Below are 26,988 nucleotides of genomic sequence, written 5' to 3' on the forward strand. Positions count from 1 at the left end.
TCCTCAGGCCAAGTAGTATCACTGTTGCTTTTATACAGCTTGGCCTTTCCTCCTAATCAATCATGGTAACATGGTGCAGAGAGGATTTCCTCTTTGTCAGGTGACAGAAAACCACAGATTATTTTTCTGTTAATCATTCTATTGAAATCTTAAATCCTGTGGAACTTACAAATTATAATTTACAGGACTTTTTGCAGAAGGAGTTGGCCAACATATCCTAACAGACATCATCTCTAATAAAGGATCTATTTTTTTCCAGGAAAAGCTCACATCATTCCTACTTTTTGTAGTGGCATATACCATATTTGCTAGAAGACAAGGACATGCTCTTTCCAGCATTTATTTGCTCATCAGCTGGGATATGGGCTTGTTTTTTTAATTTTGGGTTTGATTGGGGGTTTTTGCTTATTTTTAAGATGATTGGTAACATGTCATGGTACTGTGCTCCCTTTGTAACTGAAGACTTTTAAATGTAAAACTTATCCTAAGTGCCCTTTTTCAGAGAATTATAGAACACTTGAGGTTGGAAAAGTCCTCTGAGATCATCATGTTGAACCATTAACCCAGCACCACCATGTTCACTGCTAGACCATGTCCCCACATGCCACATCCACATGTTTTTTGAACACCTCCAGGGATAGTGACTCCACCACTGCACTGGGCAGCCAAGGCCTGAACACCCTTTCAGTGAAGGATTTTTTTCCAAATAAACAATCTAAACCTCCCCTGGTGCAACTTGAGGCCATTTCCTCTCATCCTGTTGCTTGTTACCCGGGAGAAGAGACTGACCCTATCTCTCTACGACCTCCTTTCAGGTAGTTTTTGATAGTTATAAGGTCCCCCCAAGCATCAAAGGCTCTCTCTCACAGCCCAAATTCACATTTCGGGTTAAAAACTCCTCATTTAGTGCTCAAAGCCTTACATTCTTCACATTTAATTTCTCATTTGGAGCACCCAAAGACCTATTTCCAGGGTGTAAAGTCCCATTTTTAAGGCCAAAAGACTCATTTGTAGGGTCCAAGCCTGTCTATTAGTACTCATAGAAGGAGTTTGGTTTGGTCAAGGTTCAGATGACTAATGACAGACTGAGCATTTGTTTCATTAGTGACTTCCCTAAGTTTACCAGCAACTGGTATATAATATCCAGGACACAGAAGATAATAACAGGAAAAAAAAATAGGGAGGGCAAATGTGATAGCTGTCTACAAATACATGATAGAATGTCATTAAGGAGGAGAGAGTCTGCTTATTCATTTTAACAGTAAAGGGTAAAAGAATACCAGCAAATAGGAAAGGAGGGCCCTCAAAATGTTTAGAAAGTATTCCAGAAATAGTGCTGATTGAAAAAGAGAGACATGCAAACCCAGACTTTTGAAAGGTTCATGCCAGGTCACCTACATATATAACACATTGCAAAAATCATCAAATTGTTAAAATTGCCTACGCTCTATATACTTATTAAATAGGACTTCCTAAGTACATCTCAGAAGTGTCAGACTGTGATTTAATTTCAAGTCTGATCACAAAAAATACGATCCATCTGCCAAAGAAAAAAAAAAAAAGCCCCAAAAAACCCAAACAAAAATGGTTTAAGGGCACTGATATATAAAATCCCAGTTTATAATGTCACTCACACACTTACCTGGGGTAACGCATCTTGTTCTGATCACTTTTATACCAGCCATTTGTAAACAAACCAGAGGGTTTGTTCACTGATGAACAATAACATTGAATAGAGGTCAACAGAAACAGTTTTACAAGGAAAGATTGCTGGAGCTAAAATATATCTGTTGGGCTGAATAAATACAAGAAAAGAGAAGTGCATTTTAACATTGAACTATAATATTGAAGGGTAAGAAGCAAAAACCAAAGAGGGAGATGAATTAATTAGCATGGTGCCCAGAGGTAGGGGAGGAAGGATAATGAAGAGTAGTGGGATTAAATTAGGAAAAGCAAAATTTAGGCTGAGTATAAAGAAAAAATCCTTACTAATAATGAGTTTTAGTATTTCGGGAATTAGTCTCTCAGGTGAAATGATGGAAACACCTGTCTAAGATTTAGGACTTTTAAATTTAGGTTGCGCAAAGGCTTTAATATACGATACATAAAGCATGTACAAAGGCATATACACTTTGGGGAACAAATCAGTGCTGGTACGGACACAAAGAGCGGATGTGGCCACATCCTGTCTCAGCTCTGTGACTACAGTACAATTACCAACATCCTCTTCAAGAACTGCCCAAAACACAGCCTACACACACATCATACAACTGCTGCTTTGAAGCACTGCCCACATGGAAAAGAGATGTGGACAAGGGGACAGGCACTCAGGTAGCTGGCAGAAGGGCCTGGCCCACTGTAGTCCCAAGCAGGCTAATTACACATCAGCACACCGGGTCTTTGTTCCCAACTCCAGCATTGACTCTCTTTGCCATCCTTCCATACCTTCCTTAGCATGCCTTTACCTACCATAGGCAAACAATTTGAAGGCAACAGGGAAAGAAATCCATAACCAAAATGTAGAATTTTATCGTTCCAAATCAAGTATTTTGTCACTTTAGAGATGAGCAAGCCACATCGTTCAGAGGCCAGGCTTGGTGCTCTAGTCAGAGCATACTGCTTTTGAGAACTTTCTGGAGTCAATAGGGCAGTTCAGAGGCATTGCAGCTATTGCTGCTCCCTCTCCATTTAGTTCACAAAGGCCAAACAAGCCAGCTACCACCACCATAAAACAAAATAAAGTATCCCTTCAAAAAGGGCTGCAAGATGAAAATACCACGCTGCAGTTGGCAATCTGATTTCTTGTTTATAGCACTTTTCCTGCTATTTTAAGTGGGAAGCATCTTCCAAACCTGTTCTAACTTTTTTCCTGGGGTTTGTTTTGCCTATCTCACATAAAAGCAAAAAACAGTAAAAGCTTTGCAGGCAATTCTGAAAGCACTGCAGGAACCACAACTGGATAAACAGTTTGTGCCTAATAACAGGCAGGCTGTTCACCCAAGTGAAAAAGAAGGGTTAAACGCTGCAGCTTTATCAGGAAATTTGAGGCTTTAAAGTGGAAGCAATTTGTTCAATGGCTATTTTGACCATAGAACTTCCTAATCTCAGTTCCCATAAAGTTTGGCTTGGAGCCAGCCAGAATGGTTCGTTTCAGCTGCACAGATATCTTCCACAGAGGAAATAAAAGGATTTCAAACCCCGGAGTCATTTCCTTTGGTTCTCGGCTCATTCAGAAAAAATGTCCTTTCGGTCAGTGATATCTCCAACTTAATTCCTGCACCATGACTTTAAAAAAAAAAAAAAAAAAGGTCTTTGTGGGAAACTTTCTGAAGGTTTGGAAGTGTGCCCTGTAAGCTCTTTGCCAGTTGGTGTAAAATACCTCCTTTACTCCCAGAAGTTTGCAAAGCCAAACATCCTCTTCACTTTCTGCATTAACTCTAAGCTTTCCAGAAGTTCTTAGTCATCTTGCACTTCCCATTTAATAATTAAAGGAGGTATTCACACTTATATGCATAGAAGTAAGAGTCTGCAGAACTCTGCATCGAAATAATAAACTAAATGTACTCAAATCACAGGGACTGAGCCATGTGCAGCTTCAGAGGTAGTAGTGCAAGCAGAACAAGTAAGCACCTATCAAGTGCAGCAATGCATTTCCCGAAAGTACCACGGATTTGGAGACATTTGTGTCTCGCTTTTGAGTGTACTTGACAAACATCTGAAGATTCAGCCCCAAATCTAAAAAGTGATCCAAAAGATACAAACAGGATATGTTTAAAACAAGCATGCAGGCCAGCCAACATAAATACCAGGAGCATAATGTCCTCTCCAAGTGGACATACGTACTCCTCGAGGCTACCATCCTAAGCACGTAGTCAGGGTTTCACCAAAATAATGAAGATAACATTTTTGACATGCAATCTAGCCATAATGACCAAATTCATTCCAAGCATGTCATACCTGGGAACACTACCTTCACATCATCATGAAAGAGAGAGGATCCTTTTCAACTCTATCCTCAAGTCTGTGGTATTTCTAACAGTACTATAAAACCAAATATCAAGGTACAGGGATCAGTATAAATGGTAGCATTTGTGGGTTCCACAACAGCAAGCTTACACATCCTTTGTCCTAAAATGAACTTTGAAGCACCAGGATGCCTCAGAGCTGACAGGTGTTTTATCAAGAAGATTGATTTTAGTGAAACTCAAAGCCTTCTTCAGTACCGTGTTTCAGCACGCATCTAATAATAAGTATACGCACCCTAAGGTGGCCTTTCTTATGTTCAGAAAATTCAGAAAGCAGAGTAAATGACACATGCAAAATGGAAACGTTAATAAGTTGAACCCTACTGTCAACTTCAAATGTCAGTGCCAATCTTGCGACTGGCAATTAAATTACTCTTTCTAAGAAAGTTTATCACCAGACCAAAATTATATTTTTAGTTATTATTTATGAATTGAGCCTTGTATAACTTACATTTAAATGCTCGCAATTTTCTTCCTGCATTATAATGATTCAAGGTGTTATAGGCAATGGACTGAGACAGCAACTTCTGATAAAGTAGTTCAACACATATATTTACATATACCTCCATACATATCACAAGCTCCTGGATAACACTGCTCTGCAAAGGGCAACTGAGGTCTTAAAATTGAAGGCCTTCTTTATCCTAACTTGGATATTTTCTTACAATGTCTTGAATAGCACAGACTAGACTCTCAATCTTTGGACTTCTACTAGAGAGGAGATAAGCTACAGTATTAAAACTTGGTTTTGTTTTCTGAAGGAATGTGAGGGGCTATCCAATTTATAAAATAAATAAGTAAAATAAATAAAGAAGCATAATTTTCTATATGCCAATCCAAACATTTTTGTATTGCAAAGTTTCCTCCATTGAATTCATTATTTACTAGGATAAAATAACAATGCAGAGATACTGATGAAGCATACAGAACAAAAGGTATATGGGAAGTTTACAGAACAGTTAATGTTTCTGAGGTTTAAAGTGGACCTACATTGTAATTATAATGGTACCTTTTTCCTTTTTTCCCATTCTTTTTTAACATTGTATGTAAATTCAAACCAAATGTTGACTGGAAAGTTTCTCCCCTTTTACATTCCACTTTTCTTCCCCTTTCAGGAATGCCAAACCCAGGAGCAGAGTGTCAGTAAAGACTGTCTAAATTGAAATGAAATTTCTGGTTTCACTTAGTCCTATGGGCAACATGTGCTTTCACTCTTCCCTAAACACAGTGGGAACATGAGGCTTTAAAATTGTAATCTGAAAATCCTATTTTCTTATGAGCCTTATTAATACAAAATGATTCAGTGATAGTCTCAACTTCCAGTTAAAATAATAGAAGAACATTTCATAGCCACTCCTTATCCTCACTCCCAAAACACAGCAAGCTCACCTTGCTGAGATTTTGAAGGTTAATTTGACAAAATCTATTTTGGATTCATTTTTTTTCCTTTAATGTGCAAACCTGCAGACATTTCCTAGGCCTCACACTGGCAAACACACAGGTAATTTGCAAGGAGATGAACCGTAACGGAGCCACACTTCACTCCTCCAGCTCCTGCTCCCAAGCTTTTCAGCAAATCATCGCAGCTTCTCCCCTCTACTCCCATGCACCCCAGTGCAGCCAGTCAGCCTGGCTAAGGGTGAGTGGGACTGTTGCCCCACAATTTAGCTCAAGAGCTGAGCTTTGCTCTTGAAAGATCTGTCCCAGGAATTGCCCTCCAGGTAAAACTTTTTTTAAAAAGGCCAGTAGATATTGTGGGAGAGTGCCACAGCCCCAAGAGCCCTGAGTCAGCATCCACCAGAGCCCAGTTCCCACATCAGCTGCAATGGCCCCAAAGAGAGCAGCTCTAAAGGGAGTATGCCTCCCAGCTCCCACCCCAGTGCTCCTTGTGGGGGTGCAGCTATTGAGATTATTGAAGCAGTTGTACAAAACGATGCACTAACAACTATATCTTACTACAATACTTGCCTGATTCCAGACTCAGAATGTTGGGGGAACTCTATGAAGTAAGTGTAAGCATCTGGACAAAAATCTGGTCATTGAACCCTGACCCCACTCTCAAGTAGCCTTGTGCCACAACTCCTGTCAAAAACTGAACTTGCTCCACCCTCTGTACCAAAACTTGGCTGCTCTGATGGTCAGAAACTCTCACCCATAATAAATCACAGCCTGTTTACTCTCGCTCATTATTGCTGTCAGCTCTGTGCACATATTTTTTTTCCTTGCCTAATACAAGATACTGATTTCTTCATAGGCATTTCTATTTTGTTCTGGTTTAGTGAATGTTATTTTAAATGCTATGTCTTCCATTCCTCACCAATCCCTCTCTATACTCCTTCGAGTAAGCAGAGCCCCAACATTTCCAAGAACTAAGTTGAGACCACCGAATGCATGGAAAAAGGAGAAAACTCTAGTTTTTGTCCTTAGAGCAGCAACAGAAGGGGAGGTCAAATATAGTTACCTGGATAGAAAGAAGTGGTAGAAACAATCCTATCAGATACTTAGGGGAGAATAAGTTAAAGTGGGAATTATCCAATTTACTATGCCAACTATCATTTCTGTGTCTTCCTTATGGGAGAACTGCACACGTGAGTGTGCTGTTCAGACAAGTTATGGTCTTCAGCAGGAGATTCTGGCTCCTGAGAGCAGAGAGCAGGAAAACAAAAAGAGAGGGACTGGAGGAGACAGGAAAATTCAGAAGCTGCACCTTCAGGACACACACACACCCCCCTTCCAAGCAGTGAAGCCGAATCCTAATAAGGGAGAGGAGGAAGAGGTTCACAGAGATAGTTCAGCAGTGTCATGCAGCAGGTCCAAGTATATTAGAGCAGCTGCCAGCTCAAGGCAGGACTCAGGTGGTGAAGCAGGATGTGATCCAGTGCTGGATCTTCCCCACTGGGAGCTGCTGACGTTTCATCTTCTTGCATTGAAAGTGTCCCCCTAGAACTCAGAGCTAACCAGAAGGATGGAGTAGGTTGGAGGGATTGTCCCTGATGACAATCCCTCTCACTAGGCAAACAGATGGGGGAGTTGGTAATCTTGAAGAAAATCAGAGGGTGATCACTAGATCTATCCCTCTTGCAAACAAAACAACAGGCCAGAGAACCTAAGTGGACACACTGTAAAGGAAAGTCACCACAGAGTCACTCAAATACGGTGCTGACAACACAACCAAAAGAGTAGTAGCTCACTAAGTGTTTTAAGCCTTAAGAAATAAGATGGGTGAACTTAAATACACACTACAGTCAGAAAACACTCATGTATTAGAAAGTGTGAAAATGAGGCAATGAGTGGACCATTGCAACACCAAGATATAACATGCATGGCAGAGAGAGTAGGCTGTGCTGGTGGGGTAGAAATGATCAGACTAAGAATGGCAGTGAGTAACACAGAACCTGTAAGAACTGAAACGCAGAAAAGCAGTAAAGGCAGCTAGCGGAGTGCTCATGGAGACTTATTATCCTTACACAGATTGGGCAAAATGGGATATAATGCAAAGATCACATTTTTAGGTGCTGTTTCAGAGAGTATCTGCCTAGGAAGCCCAGAAGAAAAGATGCAACTCTTAATTTGAAATGACCAGAGAGAAGGTTATGGGACAAACTGACAAAAGTGAATACTAACAAATTGCAGCAACAGATGGTATTCACCCTCCCCATTTGAAAAGAGCTCCAGGATGTAAGAGCTGACTACACACACTAACAAGTGGTGTGCAGCTTCTTTTCTAAAACTGACTTTGTACCTGAGGACTGGGAGGTGGCACACATGGTCACAGTGTTCTGAAAACATCACAGGTAAGATCCAAGTACCTTCAGGTCTGTAAACTTGGTGTCAAATTACCAGAAATTACAGAAGCAGAGTAAAGTCAATGGAAATACAATATGTGGAAAGAGTTAACCTGGCTGTTGTAGGTTTGTCTCACAGACCTATTGGAGTTCTTTGAAAAGGTCAACAAGCCTGTGGATAAGGGTAATCTCGCTAATATAGTCTGCTTGGATCTCCAAAAGGCATTTCACACGGCCCTCACAGAAGATTTCTTAGGAAACTAAACAGCCATGGCTTAAGAGTGAAAGTTCTTGGATAAACAATTGATTAAAAGATAAAAACAGAGGGTAGAGGGCATGATCTTTCTCTCAAGAGGAGAACAGCATCAATGGACTTCCACATGGAGTTTTGCCAGGAACCATACTGCACAACCCATTTCTAAATGACAAGAAGAGGCTAACAGTGAGGTGACAAGATTATCTAGGAGATGCAACAGGAGAGGCATCTGTGAAGAACTGCAGAAAGACCTTATCAAACTAAGGATAATAAACCAGAAGAAGAAATTAAATGTAGATAAATGCAGTGATGCACATGGGAGAAAATTCTGGTTTTACATTATAAAATTATGCCCCTTGAACTGTCCATAGAAGTGTTAGCTTCCTATTTGCTCAAAAATGTGAACTGAATTCCAGGAATCATTACAAAAAAAGTAAATAGCAAGGCAAAGAATATACAGCAGAAATATCTACATGTATTTCCCTCTCAGCCTCTCCTTTCCCATAACTTTTGAACTGACTGACCCCATTCAAGCAAATTTGACAGAGGTAGCAATCTCAAATAGTTTTAAGTTCCAAAACCTCAATCTCATTACTAGCACTAGTGAAAACACAGCAGAGGTTTTTTAATCCCAGTAGCCTTAGAAGGATTTGTTCCATGGCATACACCCCTCTCCTTCAAATGTAACTATTTTACCCCTTCTGCAGTAACAACCCAAAAAGTAGAGAATAGCAAGCAGCAGCTATGCAATTCTTTCTAAGAACTCAAATTCACCTACCTTGACAAATATGGATGTGTCTCCAAAACTCAGAGCATATTTAATCTCTGTTGCATGAGTTTCTTCTCTAATAACTGTCTATACTAGCAATAAAATCTGTTTTTATTTAAGAAGGAAATTACTAAAACAATGTGCAACAAATCAAATCTTGAACACATATTTTTTGCTCAGTTTTCAGGCTTTTTCTAAAGATACATTCCATCAATTATGTGGAATTTACCCTGCAATTTACTGTGAGCTGAAGTGACTGACAAGAGCAAACAAGATACCTCAGGCAAACCAGGTCACTGAGACTTTTTCTTGCTGTTTTGTGATTAAAGGTTGACCACAAAAACCTTTACTTTCTGCAGAATGACATGCTTGGTTGCTTAAATATGCAGGCAATTAACACAGAGATAACATGCATTTAAATGGAAGTCCCATTGACCCCCATCTCCCGGCTGCAACCTTTGCTCTGAAAGCAGACAGCTTAGCAAAAATATTCAATTAATAAAAAGCCATGAAGGGCAACAAGTCCATTTCAATTAATTTAAAAATAAATACTGTTTACTGCTCCATATTTAATAAGTTAATAAAAAACAACATCACAACCAATATCACAAGCAACAAGGGAATGTGCTTGAAAGATCTTTACAAAGATCATATATATAAAAAAAAATTCTATTTTTTTCCTTTGTTTAGAATGAAACAGTATATTCTATTAGCAGTGAAACAAAGAAAGCTTGTTGTCTTACATATTTGAGCCCCATATTTATTGCCTCTGCACATGTCCTATCCCAAGTGTGACACTTCAACTTGCTGCAGGGACTCCAATCCCTCAGCGCAAGCATTCCTTACTGCTTCCACCCTCTCCTCTCATACCTGTACCCAAACTCCTCATTGGGGAAAATCAGCACAAGCTCTGGTTCCACCATAGATAAGTAAGTAGTGAATTACTGTAGTTATTTCAGGTGGAGCAAACCTAAACCCATCCTGCATTTCTTGTAGCAGGAGCACTGAGTGTCCATTCTACCCAGTTGCCCATTTTCTGAAAATATTTTACTTGGTTGTATTTGAAAGTCCCAGTCCTCTTTTGAAGTCCTGACTTGCTTTAAACTGGACAATAAGTGGTAAACTTCTATGTGAATAAAAAATTGAAAGCTTAGAGACACTGAAATCATAAACCAAACTAAGAAAATGGAACCATTTGTAATTTTTTAATCAGAGTAGTTTTGGGGGTCCAGAGAAACCACATATCACACCACTGCCATCTAATGGAAGAAAACATCAGCCGATCATGGGTCCTGGGGAAGATCCAGTCAGACAAAAACTATTTCATCAAGTAGAAGAGACATTTCTACCACCCCTAACATGGCCTCCTTCTTCTCTCATCTATAAATTTAGCTCTCCTCACAACATTCTGGGTTGAAAAAACTTACTAAATGTTATCCAAATATAGAACTATTCTCAGGAGAGTTGAAAAACTGGTTTGGGGTTTTCTTTTGTGGAGAATTCAGTATTTCAAAGAAATGTCATTTAATTCCATTCAAAGTCATAAGATTACTCACAGTACCTAAATTAATTGCGGGCCCTGCTCTTTTTCAAAGACCTGGGCTGCAAAGTCCATAGAAGAAGGTTGTCTTTCAATTATTTTTTATAAAGTACAACTGTTTTCTGTACCTTTGATGAATACCTAGAGCTTTATGCCACACAGCTACCATAACCTTAAATAGATGGAGCAATATTAATAATGCCCATCAGTTCCTTCCCTGGAACTGGTGTGGGTGGGTTCTTTGATCAGCATTGAGGGAGCTGCATCTTTATTGCCAGAGGTTATGATTTTTCTCATGTGTTGCACATCTTTTCCTACTCGAGCAATCCTACGCCATCTCCAGACAGGCAGCCCTCAAATACCAAGAAAGACAGATTTAATAAAAATGATGGCATGGTCTGTTATTGGTTTATTTTGACAGTGTACTATCTACCAAGAAAGAGAAAGTATACTTAATTCACTTGGGTAAGAGAGCTCTACTCTTCTAAACAAAAGCCAGGGACGTGCAATAATAGGTGAAACCTCAGCTGGCACACCACAGAACTGAAATCACACTGTAATTCACAGATCTGATTCGGAATGGTTCCTGTTGAGTACCCATTTTCAATAATGGCTGTCAATTTGATTCATTATCAAATTGTCATATATCAAGTCAGCATCTGCTTTGCACATGCTGTATATTCTCAGAGCACCTAACAGAGTTGGTTCTAGCAAAACTAAGGTGGTGGGCACTGTCTTCCTCTTGTCTCTGCCTGGAGATTTCCACAGGTCAGCTGCTGTGCTGAAAGTCTTGAGACTTTTGAGAAACTAACTTCTCATCAGAGTACCATCACTTTTAGAAGAGGTGACCTTCCTTCAAGCAACCAGAGGCCAAACAGATTTGCTGGTGTGTGAGATATTGTATCACGGCATCAGAAAAAAGAAAAAAAAACTAAGCAAACTGATTCTGCAAGACAGTTGAAAAAGCAAAGACATTGTAAGGAAGCTTTCAACAAAGCTGATTATGAACCACTATTCAGAGAAAAAAAATTCTCTTCTGTTCACTTCTGTGCTATGAAATAGATATTTTCAAGTCTGCTGAGACCATTAAGAGCCTACTAACATTACCCAGTCCCAAAATGCACTTCAAGCACATGCCAAGCTACTGGCAAAGTTTTATACAGACCAATGAATCAAAACATTAATCACTGTGTATAAATGGAAATTTTACTTTTTTATTTCTCTGGAAAGAAACAAAGTTAAACCAATTATTTGTCAACGACATGGGCCTGCAGATTTTGGAAGCAGCAAATTAAGAATAATCACAGATTAGATATGTCACAGAATACTTGAGCATCTTGGGTCTCCTTACAGAAAATATTTGCTAGGCCATGAGTTCACTTATGAAAAGATAATGACCCAGGAAATTTTTTCCTTAATTGCAAAGAAGCCGTTTATGAAAGTGTCTGGGGAACTAATTAGGAAGGAGTTTCCTCTGTAGAGGACCTGGTTTTAAACTCAATAAGCAATTTTTTTAGAGGACTTGCTTGAGAGAGAGCACTGTTTAGATGCAGTCAAAAATGTTTGCTGAGGTGCAGCAACATTTTGCAGTCATGGAGGCAGACATGAGTCCTCACTACAGCAAGGCAGTGGCCAGTGCTGATATGCTCCAGCTATGATGACTTCCTTAGCACAAGTCATCGAATCCTTTCCTGTTTCACTTCAGCAAATGTAGAAAGCACTCAAATACACACAAACAGGAGAATCTCTACCTCCCAGTTAAAGTGAGATTTTTCAAAATACTTGCACATTTTTCAAGACATATAATGCCTGCTGGCCAACCCAACAGGTGCCAGGAAAACAGATCACTCAACACTCCTCCTGAATGCCACTGCTTTGTTACAACACCTAAACATCCATCATCTGTAAACTCAAGAGCATAGCTACATACTTATTTTTGAATATACATATGCACTCGTCTCCCCTATATAGTTTTTGATAACTTCTTAAAATGGTCATATTTACAGAGTATCAGAGCTCGTGAGCCCAGAGATCAAACAAGCTTTTATTTGATAAGCTATGGTGTGAAGTTACACTTCATTCGTGAGTGAACAACCTCATGGCTTCTTACTGGCAGTTCTTTTCACTTTATTTTGTTGTATGCCCATCAACAGGGTGTTTAGATGTCTCCTTTAAGTATTTTTTCTAAAAGCTTAATTTTTGGTCTCACATCGTTACACAGTAATATCACTTTTTAATTTAAACAGAAAAAAAATTGTCTCAACCTTTACTTATAAAAACCACAGAAGTGAAAGTAAAAAAACCTGAAGTTTAAAAAAAAACCAGAAAAGTGACTAAAAAACCCGCAAATAATTACAAATTTTAAACAACTAGCCTCATGTTGTTTAATGTATCTCTTTTTAGCAAAATCATACCATTTCAAGTTTTTTTTTTTCTTTTAACTGTTTTAAAATGGAGACTCAGTGAAATAAGGTTTTATTAACTGGCTTGCTAACTCAAAGTGATACAATTCAGCATAGTTTGTGCCCTCTGTTCAAGAGACCCAAGTGTGACTGTTGTGACTGCTACAGGTAATTAATGAGATGGATCAGCAGAGTCATAGATAAAACTTGCTGAATGCCTGCTCACACAGTATCTGTCCAGCCTTCACAAACACCTTATTGTCAGAAAACCTGCCAAATTAAAATATTCCATATTGTTACACTTTTAATAACTTGAGAACTATTATGCCACTAATTACATAAAACTTTGGAGTGGATCAAAAAAGAAAAAAGAATGCAAACATACAAAACTAAAGCACAAAAAAATCAGCACATCTATTGTCTATCCAGCATCAAAAATAGGGTTGATTTATTTGCTACACAAGTCTAGAGTTTCAAATTAAATAAGTCTGTTTTACGAATTATTTACTTTCTACAAGATCCATTTCCCCTTGAAGCACACTGTGCATGCCCTCCTAGTGTGAACAGTTTACAGACTGTGATCAGGCACAGACCTACTTGTCTGGATTTTTCTCCCTTTCAAAAGAGCAATTCTGAGAATCATAAATTACACAGCACGGTTATTGTAATTTGAGCTTATTCTCAATAAATAAAATTTATTAACTAAATAGCTTTCTATGTAGCTTAGCTCTTTCCCACTAGCTTATTATTTTACATAGAGTTGCTTCATGCTGCTAATCACAACCAAATTGTGCCATCTTAAGTATAAGAATATGAATTAATAAATACAAAGTAAAAATGTGTAATTTCATATGATCACAAATAACCTTTAGTCTTCACAGAGTATGTGTGAAAAATTACTTCCTAAGATTTGAAGTTATGAAAGTATTTTGTCTAATGTACCTACCAAGGTATATCTACTACATGCTTATAAGCTTTGTTTATCAGAACACCAGAGCAGAAGCCTTCAGCACTTTAAGCTCCAATGCATTAGAGTATTTAGGGACGCTGGTGAACTTAAGCAGACGAGTAGCAACACTGACACAAGGCAGGACAGACTCCTTTTGGGAGATATGAAACACCACTTTATCATGTCATTCCAATTATCTCCAACACTTATAGTAAGCCTCCAGTTATTCCACTTTTGTTACACAAATAAACTTTCAATTTATAAAATAGGTCACGGTAAATTTTAAGTCCTGGTCTAAAAACAGCAAGGCAACTGGAGAAATAAAACTGTATGTGATATATGGTGGTTTAACACAGATGACCTCATGGCATTTTTTTTTATCGTAACCCCCCCCCCCCGTTCCTAATGACTGTATATCTGCATTCCCAGTTTTCGTATTTTAAAAATTAATAGATCATTGCTCGCATTTCTCAACAAGAAAAATGTCATAATGAAATATTAAAATTATAAACAGAGCCTCTATAGTTCCCCTCATCATGGTAGGCATATTTCTCTCCTAAGACAAACACTGCTATTCAACAAATCAAGTCACCCATGGTTTAAAAAAATACACATAAAATGAAGAATATGCAATTGAAGTGTTTGTATCCTACACATTACTGTGATTCATAGGTTTTATTTATTAAAAAAAAATTCCCACAGGTGGGATTTCAGATTTTTTGCCATTCCCTGTGCTCATCTTCCAAAGTCCTAGCAAAATACGAGCAAATCATACGAGCTCCTGATTAAACCAGGAAGCAAATCTGCATGCATGCAATTACAGTGTCTGCAAGGGCAGACGCAGATGACAGTAATTCATACTCTAAGAAATGGGCTTGTGTATTTGGCAGATTAACTGTTCTGTATTCCATTGCTATGAGGTATGGAAACTGTACTGTGAAACAACCATTACTCATTCCTTCAGCTCTAAGCACGTAGGTCTATCAAAAGCAAGCCAGTCTGGAGAGGGTGGGGGGTGAGGGCTGGAAAGAGAAGAGTCTACACGTTTCAGATTAACGCTTCTCTTGAATGGTTTCTTTTATTTCATTTCCCCTACTTTTTAAATTAGCAAATACAGTAGGCCCAGAAGGGAAATGTGCAAGGGAAGAAGGAGAAAGGGGAGGGAAAGGGAAGAAGCAAAAGCAGCCAAAAACTCTCCAACTTGTTCATTAGGGGGTTTTGTGTTTGAACATCTGAATGAATCATGTGTCTGTTTTTCATTATTCTCCATATGTATTTGTTCTCTGCTTTGTTCATAGATTTCTGGCCATGTTGTCGTGAATGTGCTTATTTTGTTTTATATATTGTTCTATTACAGGGTGATTGTTACTTCTTCTCTGTCTCACTTAGCATTTATGCCACCAACAAAGAGCAATCTGAAAATGAGAGGTTACGTCAAAAGGTTTCCCTAGTGAACTCCCTTGCAGCATATATGATTACTTTAGATCTGACTGCTTAATTCATACCAGAGAAAAATCCTCAGATAACACTGTTCCTTAGTATGATAGGAATGTGAAGGGTATCTTTTTAAAAATACTGGAGAATAACTTAAAGTCCAGTGCAGAGTGGTCTCCTCGTTTTTCCAAGAGGTAACCTAATACTTCTTGCTAAGCAGCAACTTATTTTAACAGATCTGGTGTTACATGGGGGGTTTGAAATAATTTCTTTGCTAAATTAAATATTTTCTACTTTCAGCTTTGTTTTACACCTTGGTCAACACACAAATGACACTGAAATAAATTCATAAGTCACTAACCACGTGATAACTTCTATCATCTCCTTGAATTTAATCCACCCTACTTCACTGGATACATATCACAGGATGATGTATTCACTTAAAAAGATAGTCTCATACTTGGCAGAAAGGGAATGAGACCCAGAAAACTGGAAAGGAGCAAACAAATAGCATGGGTTTTTTCTTAGTTGCTTTTTGGTTGTTGGGGTTTTTTTGGTGGGATTTTTTTTTAAGGAATGGATGTAGACTCCAGTGTGTTAGAGATGCTTTCAAATTCTGAAAAATCTTAGAGCAATTAGTCATATAAATCCATTCACAGACCCTCAAAGGTAACATATGATTAGTACAATGCAGCATAGACTGAGCAAGAGTAAATAATGTCATATCATAATTTTGTCTAAAAGTATATAACGAGTGTTATAGATAGCTCAGTACTATATATTTTAGTTAAATCTCTCTCATAACTTGAGCAGATGGGAGAAAAAAGGTCTAGCTGAAAAATGCTGTGATGTAGGTGTCAAACAACTAAGCAGATCCAATTTTAAGAAGTGCTCAATGGCTCACTGTTGCACTACCTGATATACTGAGAGAGTTTCCTCAAAAGTCTTCTGGTATTTTTCAGTCTTTTCCACATTATCTTGTCCAGTGGATTAGAGAAACCATTTATTAACTGTGAAGAGGATACTAAAGGGGTAAGTGCTGCAAGCACTCTGTAGGCTTAAGATTATTCTCAAATCTTAGTAAATTAAGCAATAGCCAAGAAAAAAATAGGACAAAATTCAGTACAGACAAATTAAAAGTTCTAGCTTTAGGAAGAAATAATCAACAACACAGAGCAGAGCACACAATACGGAATGCCTGGCTCGCAGCAGTGCTGGAGTAAAGAATAACAGAACTGGGGGTTGCAGAGAATCTCTTAGCATAAATCAGCACCATTGTTCTCATGCAACACCCTGTGCCTCACAGATGTATCTATATTTAAAATATACAGCTATTTATATGTATACATCAACAAAGAGGAGAGTCACGTGATCACAGAGAAGACAAATGATATAACCTCTCCATGCTATTTAAAATTACAAGATTTAGGGCATCTGAAATCCTATGCCCAGTGCCAGGGTCTTAAAGTAAGAAGCGAGCTAATTAGAGACAGACCAGCAAAGTGCAACATAATCAGAAATCTAAATAAACCGCCTTTAACGAAAAAGTTAAAGGACTAGTGGTTAGTCTAAAGAAAAGATAAGGCAGATGGAGAGCAGTCTTCAAATATATGTTTGCTGCAAAAAGAGAAGGAATAAACTGCTCTGCATGTCCACTGGGGATAAGAAAAGAAGCAATAGACTTAAATTGCATCAAGAGAGATTTGGGTTAGACATTAGGAAATGCTTCATTAAAGTGAGAAGAGGGAGCGTTATCACAGACTGCCTGAGGAGCTCGAGGAATCTCCACCCCTGGAGGCCTTTGAGCGAAGGTTACAGAAATACCCGTCAGCAGTGGGTTAGAGCTGATCTTGCCCCAAGGCAGGTCCTAACTATTTCAGGTTGCTTCCACTTTGGGTTCCTGGAAAGCTTTTTTTTTTTTTCAGCCTTACTAAAGAGAAAGGAAATGTACCCAGCATTTAAAGCAGTAAAACATCTATTCTTTTCATGCCATGAAGCATACTGTTAATAAATCCAATTATGTTTATGATCTTTTAATGGCATCACTTATGTCATAAAGATCCATTTTTGAAAATACAAATAGATATCTCTGCCCTACAGTGTAATACAACAGCATGAAAGCAAATTTTTACAAAATTCCGACTCACTGTTATGTGGCTCCTACTATGATAATCTCAAAGCTAACTACAATATGAAGAACACCAAATCCAAACATTTTTCTTTCTTAAAATTCTACCATTCATATTCTTCACAATAATTTTTCACTTTGTGTTTCACATTTTGTATTTCACAAACAGATCCATTCCTTTCCTTGCTTACCACTGGCAATGAGAACAAAGGAAGTTCTGCTCACAAGGCTATTCCTTTATAATGCAATCCAAAAAAAAAGCAAGAAATCCATCAAAACCCAAACACAATCAGGTCTTGTTCCTGCTGTGATATTTAAAGAAATACAGACTGATGTTATCAGAATTGTGGCAGAACAGTGCCCCAAGGAAATGAAACACACATTCAGTCAAAAGCAAATGCATAGCAGTGCAACTTACGATGATGGCCCATGACTGACTGGGGTGGTGGAGTTTTCTAAGACTAGAATTGCAGTCTTCCAACTTACTTTTCTCCTGAGTAGCTAATGAATACTGTTTCCGACAGGCAGTAGATGAAGTCCTACACTTCTACGAACTTCTAAAACAGCTCTGGCACAGATGGCAGGATTTTGCCCTATCTCATAATTTCCCGAAATGTCTTCTCTGCTGTTTCTCTTCACAACTTATCTGGGCACTCATGAGATATTCCTGAACTGCAATGCCTTTTCTTTTTACTAACTCATATGGAAATGCCATCCAGAATGTGCTTCTTATCAGAAGAACTCATTCTAATAGATCTTATTACTCCAAAAGGATTCTGTATACCACTAGTGTAAAGTGACAGAGTCACCTTAAAGCACATCTTCTCCCCCATAGATTTGACGACACTGCAGACTCATAAAGCAGTAACAAATTCTAGTCCTGAGATACTACTAGACATGTTAGCCTATATTTATCTCAGCAAATATAACTATATGGACACACATTAAACTTTATATTTCACCAAAAAATGTTTTCATACATTCACAGAAAAATTAAGAACATAAAACTGAAAGAGGAATTATTTTTATATCTTGGTGTTGAAACTTGTAGATCTATTTGTGTCATAAAGAATATTTTCTTCTTCCATTAGCATAAGACAAGACTTCACAAAAATGTAAAAATTAGACCAGGTTTTCCTTGGGAATCTTTGCCCAAAAGTTTCTCAGCTTTATATAAGAAATCAATTTGCATCACTGATGATATCATTCAAATCAGACAGTACTATGTGGTTAGAAGGTAATTTACTCTTCTGCCGAAGCAATTTAATACTTGTTCTGATTTGTGATTTTCATTTTGTTTGTTAATGAAAAAAATTAATGAGCAATGTTACTGGAAGCACAACTCAAAGCTTTGGTGTTATTAAATATGTTTGTAATATACTGTGCATTATGTTGATTGCACAGTTGGAACCAAAGCTTTGGCAGTCAAGCCACCAGTCAATCATTCAAACCGATAATGAACTTGCAGGGTGGACACCTTGTACGTACCTTTGCACTGATTTGTGTTTTTGTCAAGAATTGCCTTTGTGGATACAATTTTTCCATACCTATGGAGAAAACAAAAAACAGAAGTACATGTTATTATTTTCTAATAAAGTACATAGTGATTTGTACACGCGTATAACACATATACTAGGAAGAAATCTAGTGTTCTGGGGGAAAAAAAAAAAGACATAGAACCAAACTATAACTCATAGGGTAAAACAGACCCTTGAGTTTTAGTACGGGACCAGAAAACACTTAAAATATCTCATGAAGAGGGAATAGCACCAGTGGGAAAGAATGGGGACACCCTGCCTAAGCATACTCTTCGATACCAGCAAAGATTTGAGTCAATTTTGTGCCTGTGAGTGACATGTAACCACTCAGCTTAAGATAAAGGGAACTGTCTCTCCATCTCTCTTTACTCTGTTTTAGTGACTGATGCAAAGTGAGACTTTCCATTTCACTGTTTTTCCTTTTCCTAAGAACCCACAAAAACATTTGTTTCCATTTGACTTTCATTTTTAGGAGGAAAAACATGCTTTGCTTTATTTTGTTTCAGTCTGAAACCAGTGAGGAGGAGGAGGGAAAACCGACCAAAAGGCATTAACAAGTTGTGCAAACTAAGTGAGCCTCAATTCAGCCATCTGTTAAGAACCAAAGAAAGTCATACAAGCCTTCCTCCCCTTCAGCCCCCTCCACGCCGTTTTTTTTGCTGGCTCTGTAGACCAGCAGGATCTTGTGCTCTGAAGGCAGGCATAACCCATTGTACACTGCATCATGATGTGTACATGAGCAGGTAGTTGTGAGTTTATTCTGCCATAGTTGGCTCCACTAGAACCAAATACATAACAGATTTAATGTTAACCATGAGATCACATGCTTTTCTAACCTCAGGTGTCTTCCAGAATAGGTGCCTCTATACTCACTTATGTTCCACTTAATTTTATAATTCTTCATGGTAATACCTGAAGTTGATTTTGGTCTCTAAGATCTTAAAGCATGTCTTAAGAAGGCAAAGCTAAATTCTCTTGCAGTGTGATTTATGGCTGTTCAGTGGGCCAACTTACCCAGCAGGAAATTTGAACTGTGTGGTGCATCTTCATTTATTTGATTTATTTAGATTCAATATCAAATATATGAAAAACATGCAAAAACATGCCTATCTTGTACAGTAATGGGTCTCTGACAGATATATGGAAAAAGAATCCAACAAAAATCAGTGGCTAACCCACACCAACCTCAAATAAAACACAACCCCTACCTAAACTTCCGCCAACAAAAACTAACACCCAGCCCGCATTTCAGTCCAGCCACTCCTAATGAATTGATATGTTGTTTCATCCAAGTCACGTGAGAGCTAGAAGTTAACATTTCTTGCCAGCAGAGACAGGCATTGTGGTTCCACTGCTTCTATTACAGATTTCCCAGAGTTATTTTCTACATACTGTGATCCTGCAAACACTTAGTTACAGTGGAGATTTTACTCACAAAATTCTGTTTGGTTCAGGAGACATTTACCTCCCACATGCAAAGTTATGTGCACACCTTCACATTTGCAAAAACAGACATCAGAGTGGTAAGAGGCACCACAATAACAAACACTGTTATAGGCAATTAGCCATATGTTGGTGATTTAATGTACTGCTGCAAACCTTGAGTGATACCACAAGAAAGTAATTGGAATTAATATGGACACTGTTTTACAAAATATTTCAAGTAATTATTCTACAGTAATCAGAACATCAGTTCTGATGAAGAATGTTCATTTGTGTGCTGCATGAAATTGGGAAGGTATTTTGTTCCTACAAATGTAGTCATATTTCTCCCATATGTCAAGAGTGGTATTAAGCTTTGTCTCCTCTCCAGAGTTGTTTGGCTTTCTGTTTGTGTGAGTTTTAATTGTGATTTGATTAGCTTAGAAGTACAAAAAATATATTCTTCAGTGGGAGTGCTCACAGAAATAATGATGAAGTACATCACAAGAGCTACCCCTTGTTTTCTCATATTTAAATGGAAACTACTATAAAATTCAACAGCCTGTACACCTGTGTCCTACAAACTACTGATATGACTAACGTAAATAAAATACCAAGTATGGTCTGCTTGTTGTGAAAAAGTGTGAACACCACTTAACATCCTCCTGAGTTATGGTTCATGGAAGTACTGTTTCAAAGATTTTGAATAAAAAATTCTGTTCATAAAAGGATAAACATAGAATTGAGTTCATCTCAATGCCATATTACCAACCCTTCAACATAATGGCTGTATCATTAAGGACAATCTACTGCATCACACTATCCAAGGAAGTAGACAAAGTGAATCTGTGAGATGGTTGCGTCAAGAATGTGTCTATTGAGCACCTGAAGTGAAATTGCTATGCAAAAGATTTTCAGACACTCTTCCTGAAGTGTTATCTAAATGCATAATAAGCACAAATAGAATTGTTTAAGTACTTTTAGAAAACCACTCAATCATTTATATCCAATTATGCTCTTAATACTTTTCTATGTAATAATTTTCATGTAAAACCAGGTGGTCAGATTTTGAAAGACCTTCCATGTTAGGAGCAACTGCACAGACTAGGAATTCACCTCATGAAAGAAGGACCCATGCAGTGAGATAGTGACTAGTTGTCCTCATTGATTCTCATAATACATAAGGACTGCCCAGATAAGACTTAAAAAATGAAAGTTTCAGAATGGAGAGTTAGTTGTGGAACTCATTGCCATAGCCCACATTGATGCCCCACAGAGCACACCACTATAAAAAGCTATTGTATGGCTTCTAGGATGGAAAATCTGTCATGAAATTAAAAGCAAAGACACATTTGTGGCCCTGGAAGTCACATACTACCAGGAACTGTGAGAAGATACCACAGTAACATCATCACATGTTGTCCCTCTTTTAACAACAGGATACCTACACAGTTGCTGAAACAAATTCCTATCTGACCCAGCCCCTACATTCTTACATTCCAAGATTAAATTGGGGGTGGAAATACCTTCTTACAAACATAAACATTTTTACTTTCTGGTGTATTTATCAGTTTAGGGTGAAACTCTTCGAGTCATCTGATACTCACTATTAAAAATACAAAAGTCACTTAAAAACCCTTCACTTACAAACAGCAGTAACTCACACCATGTCACACAGAAGGCAGAACTAAGGGAATAGCCCACAGTGCTGTGCAAAGAGAAAACAATCTCCCTGTTCAGTCCAGACTACAGAGTTATGTCAAAAATCACTTTTGAGAGCCCCATCCCATGGCACCCCACATTTTCAGACTACTCAGCAGACTCAGGAAAGATGCAAGCAATGCAGAATGAGCCCTTAATGTACATCAAAGTTGCAGTATCAATAAATCATTTCAAGAGCTTTCAGGCAGGCGGTCGATGAGCACTTATACTGCAGACAAAGCTCAAACCCCATCATTTCCAGGAAGTTATTTGAAAACTCCTGTTAAAATGGACATAGTTCCTGAAGGAAATGCTTCAGCTGTGACTGATACCACTCAAAAAATGTGGTATCGCTTACCCAGTGCCCAAGACAACCTAAACAGATGGGAATTCGCTGTCTCACAGCAAACGAAGGATTTGAACCATTTCTCCTTCTGCCTACGGGGAGCTGGGCTACAGGGAAGGCAAGTGGGCAAAGAGGGTTAGGAGGCAAGTGACATTCAGCTAGAGACTAGCTGCTCAAGGCAGAGGAACCAGGTGCCACCCACTAGACTGCTGACAGGCCAAGGTGGGAAGCTGGCTGAGGGACAACTGTGATCAGGAGCTGCTCTGCCAAAGAAGGGATTTCCTGAGAGGCCAGGCTAGTTGGGGCCACTCAAACTCTTCAGTTTTTCCATGTTGTTATGGAAAACAAAAGCCTCTAGGATAGGTACCTCATATTCTGGCCTTCAAGCCATCCTTCAGGCTGTCCACAGCTAGTCCTGTAACTTAAGATGTCTGTCAGAAAGGACAGGATTAAGTCTCTGGCCACTCGCCCAACTTTGTGCTGCATACACGTTGCCATCCTCACCTACAAGGCAACAGGTACACAGCCATGTACAAAATATTGCACTGGATTTTTCCCAATTCCAGTTATTACTGCTTGTATGCTTCAAATAAATACAAAACTTGGAACTGAAACTCAAGTAACCGGTGTACAGAGTTCTTCCTTCCCTAGTTAAACCAGTGGAGTTATCATGTAATTTCCAAGTTCAGAGCTTAATAATTATATCCCCAGCATTCAGGTTCACTCAAGGCCTCAAGCATTGCTCAGAGCACAATCCACTCAAATGAAAAGTCTTCACTTCTGGGCATTTAGGTATTATATGCTTTTATCTTGAGAACTTTTGTACTAGGATGAATTTGACCAGCAGTAATTGGATTTGGATAAGCAACTCCGAGGCTCTTTCATTCTTGTGAATTAATATCTAAATAGCATAACTGGGTTTATTTTGTTTAAAGCAGACTCTATTAGGCAAATCATGGATTTTGGGAGAAAATAAAAAAGCCCACATTATGGAGACCTAAAGTACAGAAGGAATTCCTGCTGAATTTCTTGGAGAGTCACTTTTCCTATAATACACTGCCACATGAACTTATGACATTCAAATAAATATAAAAGGGAAATGACTCCAAAAAAAATTTTTGATTTGCATGATAATTTTTGGGCATTTCATTTACTGCATGACATTTTAAATGCTTGTATTTTTTCCCCAAAATACCAGACATTACTATGCTATCTCTTAACAAAGACTGACTTACTTTATTGTCCTTTCCCTGTATATTATTTTTAATTTAAAAAAAATTAAAAATAAGTTCAGACGACACTCTTATATTCACACAAAAATACAACAACAAAATACATGGCATTCAGAGCACCTCTTCTTTTCACAGACTATGTGCATGGCTTGGGGAACAAACAGAAGGAGCTACTGGCAGCAAACCTATGGTGCACAGGACTGACAAGACTGTACTTCCGTTAGGAGTTTAACATCTGGCTGCTCTGTCTTCTCTACTTACTTTAGTCTGGCTGTGATGTTTACAAAAATCATTCCTTCACTAAACAGAATACTTTTGATACTGCCTCTCACAATATCCTTCTCGACAAAGTCTCCAGCACACAGCTGGATAAACACATTATGCAGTGGGTGCTCATGGGTTGAGCACAGAGGGTAATAGTGAATGGGACAACATCAGACTGGAGACCTGTCACTAGTGGGGTTCCACAGGGCTCCATCTTAGGCCCTGTGCTCTTCAACATCTTCATAAATGACTTGGATGCAGGACTTGAAGGGATATAAGTTTGCAGATGATACAAAATTGGGAAGAGCTGCTGACTCCCTCAAAGGCAGAGCTATCCAGACAAATTAGTGGGTTGAACAATCACAATTTGTATGAAGTTTTAACAAGGGCAAGTGCCAGATTCTGCACGTGGGATGGGGTAACCCTGAATGTACGTACAGACTAGGGAATGAGGTGCTGGAAAGCAGGGCCATGGAAAGGGACCTAGGGATCCTGGTCGATGGCCAGTTGAATATGAGTCAGCAGTGCCCTGAAAGCCAGGAGGACCAACCATGTCCTAGGGGACATCAGGCAAAGCATTGCCAGCCAGCTGAGGTAGGTAATTGTCCCACTCTGCTCTGCACTGGTCTCACCTCAACTCCTGTGTGCAGTTTTGGGCACCACAATACAAAAAACATGTAAAGCATCCAAAGGAGGGTCCCGAGGATGGTGAAGGGTCTAGAGGGGAAGCGCTATGAGGAGTGGTTGATGTCACTTGCTCTGTTCAGCCTGGAGAAGAGGAGAGTGAGGGGAGACCTCATGGTAGTCTACAACTTCCTCATGAGGAAAATCAGAGGGATCTGATCTCTTCTCTCTGGTGACCAGTGACAGAACCCAAGGGAATGGCCTGAAGTTGTGTCAGGGGAGGTTTAGGTTGGATATTAGAAAAAGGTTCTTAACCCAGAGCGTGGTTGGGCCACTGGAACAGGCTGCCCAGGGAAATGGTCACAGCACAAAGCCTGACAGAGTTTAAGAAGCATTTGGACACTCTAAAGCACATGGTGTGATTCTCAGGGCTGTCCTGTGCAGGGCCAGTAGTTGGACTCTAATGATCCTTGTGCGTCCCCTCCAACTCAGGATATTCTGTGAAGTTAGTAGAACAATTTAGAGTAACAACTTGTCCAAGGGTTTCAGAAACACCACAAAAACTCTTAAATCCTTTGGTTGTACATCTAAAAGAGCCCTGGACTTTCAGAAGGGTTCCTGAGTCATTAGAACTGGATTCTGTAAGGGCAGCTCAGCAATTTTGACACTTAGACCATGCATTTCTGTTCTTAACAACACAGTTACGAGCCTAGTTTTAAGCAGACAGTAATGAATATTGTACCATGTATAAGAAGTGATTCTTTCAGAGCCAGTAAGCTCATGAACCCCTGAAAGAACATAAGCATATTTAGTAATATCTTCTGGTACAGATATTTACTACCAAGGGTGTGGGGATTTCACTCATAAATGGGCCTATTATTCACTATCACTCCATGCCCACAGAAAATATATTTTTCAGAACTAAGAGAGAAAAAGCTACAAAACCCATAAAATAACTATATGCACATTTCTATGAACACTGTTATTGCTTTAGACAAATAAAACCCAAGATCTTACAATTCTATTGAATAACAGCTCCATGTTAACCTTTGAGGTTCTTTCCTCCTATTTCAGATTACGGATCATGCTACTTACTTTACATTGCATTTACAGATCATATTCAGAAATCCTGCTTTTCAGAAGATGCAAGAACCATTTATCTCAAATCACAGGGTTCTAATACAGCCCCGGAAAGTTGTGTCAGGTCCTTTGGTACTCTTTTATTGAAGAACAGGTAAAACTTGGCAGTTTTAGTGAAGTTTGTATCTTGTAAAATTTCAACAGCCGCAGGAAAAGAATATTGTAAATAAACAGGCATATAAGAAACACAAAAATTCCCTCCACAGTCCTTTCCAGTTTCTGCAAAATCTAAGAAGCCCAGGAATGCATCTTGCTTTCATCCTCACTAAAACGTCAGATGTGTCTCACGTTCAAGTTAGAAATGTGTTTACAAGACAATGTAGATATTTATCAATAAAGAGAGAGTCATACTCCTATTTAAACTAATCTGTATTTATACACTTATACATTACATGAACCTTCACCTCCAGAAAAATAGTGCCATATGAAAGTGTACAGGTTTGAAGACTTATTGTAATTGTTTTGAGTATTTGGGAAATTAAACCAGGTAAAACAGAAGTTAAAGTAAGTGAAATTTAAACAGACACTACATTTATTGAACTTTCAGATCTGTAAGAAGTATATCACTTTAGTAGTTCAAAGGTAACTTTTCCTGTAGCTTTGTTCCTTTCCTTGCCAAAAATCAGAAAAAGAAATTTTTGTCAGCATGTAAATGAAATTAAGTGGTTTAATCCACCACTTGCAGAAATCAAAGGCAGTCTTTTCCATTGCTTTCAGTAGGTACAACCTCAAATCCTATTCACAGTGTTTATAGTAAGGCTACAGATTTGTCACACCCTTGATACCCAAGACAGAATAAAATGCCACTTACTAGTGTGGCACTCTCTATAAAAGCCTGACATTTTACACTGTTTTTCCTCAGTTTGTTGCAAGTAAGACACTTGGCTATTAGCTGCAGTTTTTATTCTAAATGCTGTTTATTCTTAATTAGTGCTATGTATCATATTCATATTAAATCTGTGTGTTTGAATATTGAAGCTATTTAAGGCTATTTAAAAATTGATTACATTATTGTATATCATATTTAAATTTAAATTATGACATTTATATTTTTGCTTTGATAGAAAGCTATGTTTTTCTCTCACAGTTCTGCCATGACAAATAACCAGTGTTAATAATTAATTAGCAAAATATTCTACAGTTGCTAAATTAAGTATGGAAAACAAAATTCATGCTCAGATTAATAACTATGATTTCATGCAGTACACTTCAGTCCTTCTTCTGGGCCATCATTAAATCTTCAATTACTAATTATTCCATGTTTTCAAGAATTCAGATGTCTTAAAAAAATAAAATGCAACTTTTGTTTGCAGACACTTAGCAGTGATGCTAAATTTTCTGTATAATGATAGGATGCATTACTGGGAAGCCAGTTCAGGGATCTGAAACCCTTCACAGAATGAGGTGTGATTTACTGTAGCCTGTCACAAATG

At 38.4% G+C, this 26,988-nt stretch overlaps 1 protein-coding gene across 7 annotated transcripts in view; it reads right to left on the minus strand.

Moving 5' to 3' along the window:
* Window positions 1-26,988, minus strand: part of RBMS3 (RNA binding motif single stranded interacting protein 3) — a 765,077-nt gene that overhangs the window by 303,142 nt on the left and 434,947 nt on the right. For all 7 annotated transcript variants that reach the window (XM_051789016.1, XM_051789015.1, XM_051789013.1 and 4 more), the window contains one exon: window positions 18,777-18,835. In XM_051789016.1, the coding sequence (XP_051644976.1) occupies window positions 18,777-18,835 (59 nt within the window). The remainder of the gene's footprint in view (window positions 1-18,776; window positions 18,836-26,988) is intronic.

Source organism: Manacus candei, unplaced genomic scaffold (assembly GCF_025592945.1).
Source record: "Manacus candei isolate 608988 ecotype Guabito, Panama unplaced genomic scaffold, ASM2559294v1 h1tg000026l, whole genome shotgun sequence".
In the NCBI taxonomy this organism is placed as follows: Eukaryota; Metazoa; Chordata; class Aves; order Passeriformes; family Pipridae; genus Manacus; species Manacus candei.